Consider the following 9,144-nt stretch of genomic DNA (forward strand, 5'->3'; position numbering starts at 1 on the left):
CTGTCCAAAAGGGGACTGAATGACGTGGAAGGATATATTTTCTTTACTTTTGTTTCAGGTGGTGTTACCAGGGAGGAGGGGTGCATCACTCTACCATAGACTTGATAGAAGTTGGTTTCCTTGTCATTTACTTTCAATCATATGCAGTCTTTATATGGTTTACAACTTTGTGAAATTTTCAGACATTATTCTTTGTTTTGCATTTTGATAGATGATGTTTCTATAGATATATGGGCTGGAAATGCTTTTTTTGTATTCAAAAACATGATGGCCTTTATTGATTGATCTGGAACAAACTCAGCATCAATGTAAGACACAAATGTAACTAGTTTTTAGTCCCTTAATAAAATTGAGTTTGGTTTTTTCATCTGCGAAAAAAAAAAATATATATATATATATATTAACATTCTCTTGTCTTGTGAGTTTCATGATCCTAATTGTGCACTAATCAGCTCACTCTCTAAAGCACTTGACATTGAATCTATCTTGTTAAACTGTTGAGTATCTTGGTTATATCACTTGTCTTTTGGGAAATCTAATTGTTTCTATCACTCTAAATGGCATTAAAGTAACTTGTTCCAATTGTGTTTAAAGAATATCTTTGAATGACTCTTGAGCAATTTGTGATCTATAGGTATCAAAGATCAAAATATCTTGAACAATTGGTATTGAGGAATATAATTGCAATATTGGCATTATCTTGTTGGTATATCTTAAAAGGCTTCTAATTGCATAAGAGCATTGATTGTCTAATCATCATTGGCATCTTGTATTGTCTCATTGGCTAATTGCTTTAAGTGGATAAGTGCTCTAGTTCTCTTTCTTGCCATTAATGTCATTTTATGGTTATTGTGGATCTTTGGCATATTGGTGATCTTTCCTTTTAAGAGCATATATCTTATAATTATTAAGCAATTGTATCATCTTATATCTTGTTGTATCTTGGTTATTTCTTGTATCTTTTGAGCACTTGTTAAGTTGGCACATTATCTTGCATATAAGATTGTCTCTTAATTCATTGTTAAGTACTCTTGTCATAAGGCTAATCATAACTAAGTACTTAAAGTCATTAAGCAATCTTAACTCAAGAACCACTCAATAATCTTGCATTCTCATCCTAGAGCTAGCCTTGCATTAATAATTTACCTCCAAGCATAAGCTTGGTTGATAGAGAGATAGGAACACCCTTCCATCTTTGCTTGAGAAGTCTAGGCCCTCTAGTATTTAAAATGGTGACCTTGTAGTCGTCAGAGCCATAGTCTCTGCAGTGTCGGAGGCACTGGGTATGTTAGATTTCAAGGAGAGGGATCGTTAACCAAGCCATTGCTTGCTTCACCTTGACTTCTCTCTGCCACTTACTCTAGAGACTAGGCTCAATATAGATAAAGATCAAGGGATATACTTAGCTAGGCATTTAATTTAATAAACCAAGATCTTGCATTCACCTAAGTCATCGGATCTGCATTTCATCTAGGATAGTGAATCATTCTTTAAGCAACGGTTGTCCATCCAATTACTTCGTCTCTAATTAATTGAAAGCAAGTAGTTGACTCCATAAGGCACTGGTCTCATAATAATCTAATCGAATCCTTTAAAACTTGCTAAAATCAACCAAGTGGCTAGCCAATTCAACTATCTCGAGAAACTTGTTGGTTTTCAATGAGTCTTGCATTCTCATCTTTCATAGGGACTACCCCCATTGCTTGTTGTTGGGAGAAACCTAGAATAGAGGGGTCGGGGATCAGAGTGACCGCCCTTGACCTGAGTCATTGTACCGTGCCTATACAATCATATCAACAACAGGGGTGAGGAAAATTCCTCACAATATTTATGCCAGTAATTTCTCTACAGGATTATCATTTTTCAGCATCCAGATTGTACTCAGAATTTCTCATTGCTGCATAATAATAAAAACCCTCAACTACTGCACTGGTTTTCCCAAGTTAGGTCTTTCTTGGGACATTTGTCCAAAAATCATTGTGTTAATTTTGTGTGTGTGTGTGTGCTAGCATATTTCTCAGTTTGCAGTTCGAACAAGTCGAACTCACAATTGGTCTCTGCAATTTTGTAGTGTTGGTCTGCCAATGGTATATGGTCTAAGTCAATTGCAGGAGGGATCATCGGATTTTCACTGGTTTGCTTTGACTTTCCTTTAGGTGCCATTATTCAGAATAATGAGGAACAGAGGTGAGGAGTTTGGTCTTTTACCCGAGAAGATTTGAATGTTTGCTGAGTAATCTAGTTGTTGTGACAGGTACGTGATCGAAAATGGTTGACTGGAATCTGCAGGGGTGACCGAGCAATCGAGCAGATGAGGTGGCAGTTTAAAATGCTACATTGTTTATCTGAAATGGACGGGGAGTAAAAAGGAGCCACAGTGATCAATTTGAGGATTTTTATAGATAATTAGGAGTTTTTCATTACTTTTGATCCATTATGGAGTGGGTGTGATGACAGGTGGTGAACGTTTGGACAGTAACGGGCAGAGTGTAACGAAACTGGCTAGGTGTCAACGGGAAAAGACATGTGGCAGCGGGGATATGCAACGTTATACTAGAGCGGGGAGGCCACGTGGTGGAATAGGAGTGGCAGGGAAGTAGGGACGTGGCGGAGGAATGATGTGATGGGCGCAGATAAACGTTGGCGGGGAGATGGGAGTATTTCAGGGGGGCAGGTGGTAAGCAGTTTGGAGCGGGGGGGTGCGAAGTGATGAGCACCCGCCACGTATCGTGGGGCCCGTGAACAGGAATACACTTTTCGGATCCCCTGCTGATAAAGATAGCATGGGCAAGGGGTCCGAGATTGGTTCCGCGTTGTTGATCTGGGCAGGGTAAATCACAGCCGGTGGATGATGCGTGCCAGATACCATAAGCCGACAAAAGAAGTCTTGTCGCTTTTCAACCTTATAATAAAATCATAACTTTAGCGCCCGAGCATAATATTACAATTTTATTAATCATGTTTAAATGACATGATTAACAAAATTAAACTAAGATTAATCTTTTCAAAATATAGCTAATGTATCCTAAGGGCGCATTTAATCTAGCCGGCCCTTTTTATTTTTCTAAGGTTGCTTCTAACCCTATTCTAATGCATATTTATGCAATTAACCAAGTTTAGACACTTTGGTTAATATTCCTCTAATCTACCTATTTATTTCAACCAAGATTAGGCTTGATGGTTGATTTATTATCTAACCTCCTTTTTATTTAGCTTAATCATGATTAAACAGTATGATCAAACTATAAAATTTATTCCTATGTGGCATTTAAACAAGTTGCACACTTTTATTTTAAAAACTTCTAAAGTAACTTCAATGCATTTTGTTCTTTTTTTTATATGGTGGCACTTAGACTTGCTCACCTGCATACATATATTTCTTTTTGGGGTTTTCATTCTTTTCTTTTTTATTCTATTTTTTCTTTTTCTCATATACATTTTTTTATACCCTCTTTTCATCAATTTTTATATATATTTTTGTAAATCATTTGCAGAATACAATATTATTTACAATTTCTATCAACTGAAAGATAATAGCCAATCATCATTTGATCCTATGATGTTAATTTTAGGCAACAATGGTATGTTCTATACTTTAGAGCAATTTTACTTCAATTTCTTTATTATCCCAATATCAATATCCAGTTTAGCAATCACATCAACACGATAGTAAAATGCAAATAGAACATAAACATAAACAATAGAAGACAAGTCAAGACAAAATGACACAAGATGTGGCACTAGCCAAGGACAAACCCCAATGTGAGGAAATCCTTGATCAATTCTTCTTTTAGTCTTCAATAGTTCAGCAGAGAGAGATAGTACAATTTACAAATTCTGATAATTTAGAACAGCAGCAAAAGAGCCCTAACCAAAAAGTCAACGCTGGTCAACAGGGCAGATTTGACCCTCAAAGATTCGGTCAACTTCAGTCAACTTTGGCCTTCAAACAGCAAGATGAAACAACCCTCAAAACAGTGAAATTCAGCCCAGTCAAAGTCTGGTCAAATAGTCAACCTGTGGTCAACCCTAACCACAGTCAACGTTGGTCAAACAGTCAACGGATTGCCTCAATTTCTGTGCCCAGAAATGTGGCCTGCCCAAACAGAAATTCCTCACACAAAACCACAGTCAAAGATGGTCAATGCAGCCCAAAACAGCCTTCTGGAAATTCGGTCAAACCTGGTCAACGCTGAAACAGAAAATGCCCTTCCTTTCCTTTGCACGTGTGGAGAGAGTAGCTGCCCAGAAATCCACACCCAATCAGATGAGGAAAGAGAGAGATGTGTTGATGGCTTGGGTGCAGGCGTTAAAGACAATCTCCCTAATCTACCTGCAAGTTCTTCTATATCTTGATCAACTTCCCTTTCTTCAGTTCTTGGCGCATCAGTCATTAAACTAATATTTCATTTCTTTTAAAAAAACACCACGGTCATGTTTTATTATCAAACAGTGGCTTTCAGGAATTCTTAAAAGAAATATCCCTTTTTGTGGACTTACGCATACAACAAATATATATTCACGTTATATATTCTTCTTGCATCGGCGACGTTTATAGACAGAATTTTACCATGGGAAAAGGCTTGTGTATATGTATCGCATCGGTGATAGTTATGTATCGCCGCCCTCTATGCTAGTTTCGCCGATATATATATAAGTCGCAATCGCCAAAGCGATGGTCTTCTTCCCTTCGAATCAGCGGATCCGATGCACTAATACACGGCCTTTAATAAATCGGTGGTTCCGCTTTTCGGCAGTCGACTCACTTAACAACTCTTCTACCTCCGAGATAACGGACCTAGCGATACATATATGTTGCAATTTATATTAATTTGGCTCCAAATTCGGAACTCGGCCCTTTGCCACGCTATGGCTCCATTCGGACCAGAAGGCTTTGTAAATCGGGCATTCAACTATCAGTTCCAAGGAACCTCTTGACGCCGATATGGTCTCGGATCAACGTGGGTAAGAAATTACAGTTATAAACCATAAAATGAAAAGGGAAACGATTCAATGATTAACATACAACATTTGCAATGTGAGGAAATAGGAACCTTTCAACACCGTCGCACTATCCAATAATCGACAAGTACATATTACTCTACACATGCATATCACAGAGTCGTTTAATAAGAGACACCGAGAGAACAAATTTTTCCAAAATAATACTATGGCGCTCGCCCCTCTCTTCTGTCCGATGAGGGCTTTGCTGCCTCTTTATTTATAACTAAGGATAGGCCCTCTCGGTCCTTATCCGATACAAAGAAAAGCATGCTTTACAGGATGATTTAAAGCTTGATAAGCTCTATTACAAATAGCATGATTTATTGCTAGAATTTATTCTATTTTTAACTAAGAAAGCATAGAAATTGCAGGCTAAAGGACCCCACTCCCTTGCCTGTAAAATTTTTTTGGATTTTTGGAATAATTTGGAAGATTTTTCCCCTCTGAGTCACATGCTCCCGCATCATGTGTGAAGATGAGTGTGTCCAAATGAGGATGAGGCATCATGTATTTATAGGCTAACGTTGGGGATAAATAGACGTGACTATTGGGCTTCTGAGCCTACATGACTTTGCTGGCCGACCTTGACAATTTGTCCATAATCATAATAAATTCATAACTTCATTTGTACATGTCAGAATCAGATGATCTCTAGATCAATCCTACACCTCTTGGAGAGAGGAATCCAAGAAAAGTATCAGCTGTCATAAATAAGATGACCCATGTGGAGTTTGGCCCTATTTGCCAATTTTAACATATGAATTATAGGACCCTAACAGCTTGGATTCATATGGATGCATACTAATATAAGTTTTTTTTCAAAATTTGAATATTTTATGTATATTTTGGTCAACCGTTTTTTTTTTCGAATTTTTCCTGGTTTCGGTTTGGTTCACGTTTTTGGCATCAATCGGTTCAACGATTGGTCCGGTTCTGATAACATTGGTAATGCAGACACTTGTACAATATGACCATACAATTGTATGGATCTATATGGTGTTATCCCTACAACTATACAAAACTAATCTGTGTGTTGTACAAAACTGTTGTATGGAACTGCACACTACCTAGAAACGTCTCTTTCCTAGCTATATCCTCTCTCTCTCTCTCTCAACCTGCTTGACTGCTCAAGTGTGTGTGAACTCTCTATCTTGTCATGTCTTTATACTTTTAGCTGAGACCCAAACCCTAAACAATTTTTGAATTTACTCCTAGTTTAAGTCATGCATGCATGAGATACATTTTTTAAGACTCAACAGCTAAATAGAAGACCTTCACTTTTTTCACTAGAGTGAATTACAAAATAGAATTTCTTTCCAAAAAATGACTTTTCAAAAATATCTCAAACTACTACTAGCATGTTCACATTGAAACTGTCTGAAAGTTCTTGTTCAAGCTAAAATTCTCAACATGGTCCCCAAGAGCCATCTTGGTGGTGGAGGCAGATTTGGAAGCTCAAAACTCCCCATAAAACTCGATTATTCTCTGGTTAGAATTAAAGAACAGGGCTCTGACTTGGGAATTCATGCAGAGGCAAAATAGACAGGATCTTTGGATCTGTATGTTATGTAAAATAGATGATGAAAATATTCCCCCCTTTCTGATTAAATGCCTTTGTGCACAATGAATCTGGAAGGAGACACAACAGACTACTTGCACGTTCACATTGAACCTGTCCAGAAGTTCTTGTTCAAGCTATAATTCTCAACATGATCCCAAGAACCATCTTGGTGGTGGAGGCAGATTTGGAAGCTCATGGCTCCCCTTAAAACTTGGATTCTCTGTTTAGCATTAAAGAACAGGGATCTTACTTCGGAATTCATGCAGAGGCAAAATAGACAGGATCTTGGGATCTGTATGTTATGTAAAATAGATGATGAAAATATTTCCCACTTTCCGATTAAACGCCCTTGTGCACAATAACTCTGGAGGGAAACACAACAGATCAAAGGCACTCCAAATGTGTGGAAAGAGGAAACTGTGGAAGAATGTTTAAGGTTTTGGTATACCAAAAGAGAGTTGAAAGAACTTAGGGCCCTGCCATGTCTCATCATCCAGGGAATTTGCTAGCTAGGAACTCCCAAATTTTGAAGATAAATTCATTCTTAATCTTCAAGTTCTGTCATAATTCAGGTCTATGGTTTTGTGTGTAAGAGTGCCTTTCAAACAAAATGCCCCCTTTGTGTTGGGGGATCTGTCAATTAACAAGTCAAATGCCTGGGGTTATTTTGATGGAGCTAAACAGGGTTCAAATATAGTCATTGTTGATGGCATTGAGATTACTGCTCAGTTGATGGCATTGAGACTACTGCACAAATGTGCTAGAGTTGGGAATGTAAACAAGTTGCAGATTTTTGTTTATTCTTCCGTCGTCATTAACTGGATGAAGGGAAGTGCCCAAGTACATGCCATTTGTCTTAGGCCTTCGAAAGATCAGCTTAGGGTGATAGCAGCATCCTTTCAATTCATCTCATTTAGCCACATCTACAGGGAGCAGAAAGAGGTAGCATACACACTTTCAAATGACGGGCAGCAGAATGCAAAAGGGTCATGGGCTGTGGAGGAAAGCAAAGATAATATCTCTGTGTCGTCTTTGAGCAGTTTCTTATTCGTTTGCAAATTTTTTTCTAATTGCATCTTGCTTTTCCAAGTGTTATGTTTCTAGTCTTCCAGCTGGAAGATTTGACTAATAGTGATGAAGCAGCTTTTTGCTGTGTTTTCCTTCATTATGTGAAAACATAGGTATAGGAATGTTCGTAGGCTTCCTTTCAGCATAATAATTTATTTATCTTTTTTCGGGAACCATTTTAGATTATAGGTTTCTAGGATCTAACTAGAATCTGATTTTGAATCCAAACATGGGAAATCACCTGAGAAATGTAATTTCCTTTCTCTTCAAATAGAAGTCGATTTTTTTCTTGGCGAAAAAAGTGAAGAAGCGAAAGGAAAAAAGGTGCACCACTCTTAACGGTGTATCTGAAGAAAGAAGCCATACGTTTCAGAGAAAAAGGAATCCTTCTTTGCATTAGGATCAGAGCGTTCTGGGCCTCTAGAGAAAACCAGCAACAGAACTAGGAAAGTAAAATTATTGAACAGCTCCAAGAAGGAAATTCTCCTGCAGCTAGACAACTTGAGGAATTCAAGGAAACTGAAAACGGGTCAGACATGCTAATTGTGTATCCATTCATTGTTATATTTTACCAAACAGGTATAGCTGGGGTTTTAAATATCTAACCATTTCTTCTATATTGCCAGAAAAAGCGGACGTGTTCTCGTTTGGGGTTTAAAAAGGCAATTGAACTATATGTAGCTAAAGAACCGTTCCATTTGGTTAGAATTAATGTTCGCTGAGATTCAAAACTGCTACTACAGACTATCTCCGACCCTCATTGGAATTGAATAGAAACTAAAGTAGTTATGTTTGGAAAACATGGCATGAGAGCCTGACCTGGATTTGTGTCTGTTTCTGCTGCTCTGACCCTGATATTTCTCCCTGGGAGAATGTATGGCCACCGATGAAAGACAATGAATCAGCTAAGCTTAAGCATGTAAACTAAATAATGTGTATTGAATGTGGCACTTATTGAACTGGCCATTGGACAAAATGCACAGAGAAATTCAAAGAAATCTCACTGTGAAGAGACAAGGTAGGGTTCGGAGTAGGTCTGAGTAAGATCGAGGGTGTCCCAGTGTAGCTTCCATTAAAGAGCGAGCGTGTCCCGCTGTAATTTCCATTCTTGAAGCCCGTGAATGAAATACCATGTAGGAGAGCAGCCATGGCAGCAGCACCTGACGAGAATGGATAGTAAGATATTCTGAAGATAGAGTGATAATATAATGCATAATACACATTATATTATATTTAAAAATATAATATTATATCTTTATAATATAAAATATGTTATATTTTGCTCTATATATATGAACTATAGATGGAAACATGTTTGTTGATTTTTAGATGGAAGGAGGTTTGTTGATTTTTAGTTTTTTTTAATTGAGGGTTTAGATTGATTCTCAAGGGAATATGTTCATCATATGCTTTTTCTTAATGTTTATCAACAGTTGTAGTGTATTACAGAGTTTGTTAGGTTGCATTGACTTTTAATAAATTTAAAAAATTATATTTGTGTCACCTCGTTT

At 37.6% G+C, this 9,144-nt stretch overlaps 1 protein-coding gene across 2 annotated transcripts in view; it reads right to left on the reverse strand.

The window, feature by feature from the left end:
• Positions 1–8,825, reverse strand: part of LOC149162411 (chlorophyll synthase, chloroplastic-like) — a 200,757-nt gene extending 191,932 nt beyond the window's left edge. For both annotated transcript variants that reach the window (XM_089437258.1, XM_089437259.1), the window contains exons 1-2: positions 8,638–8,825; positions 8,453–8,497 (exon numbers count right to left, since the gene is read on the reverse strand). In XM_089437258.1, the coding sequence (XP_089293384.1) occupies positions 8,453–8,497; positions 8,638–8,782 (190 nt within the window). In that variant the 5' untranslated portion in view covers positions 8,783–8,825. The remainder of the gene's footprint in view (positions 1–8,452; positions 8,498–8,637) is intronic.
• Positions 8,826–9,144: the final 319 nt, after the last annotated feature.

Source organism: Pinus tabuliformis, chromosome 5_2 (assembly GCF_031772625.1).
Source record: "Pinus tabuliformis cultivar Carrire ecotype Pingquan chromosome 5_2, CPIR1, whole genome shotgun sequence".
Classification (NCBI taxonomy): Eukaryota; Viridiplantae; Streptophyta; class Pinopsida; order Pinales; family Pinaceae; genus Pinus; species Pinus tabuliformis.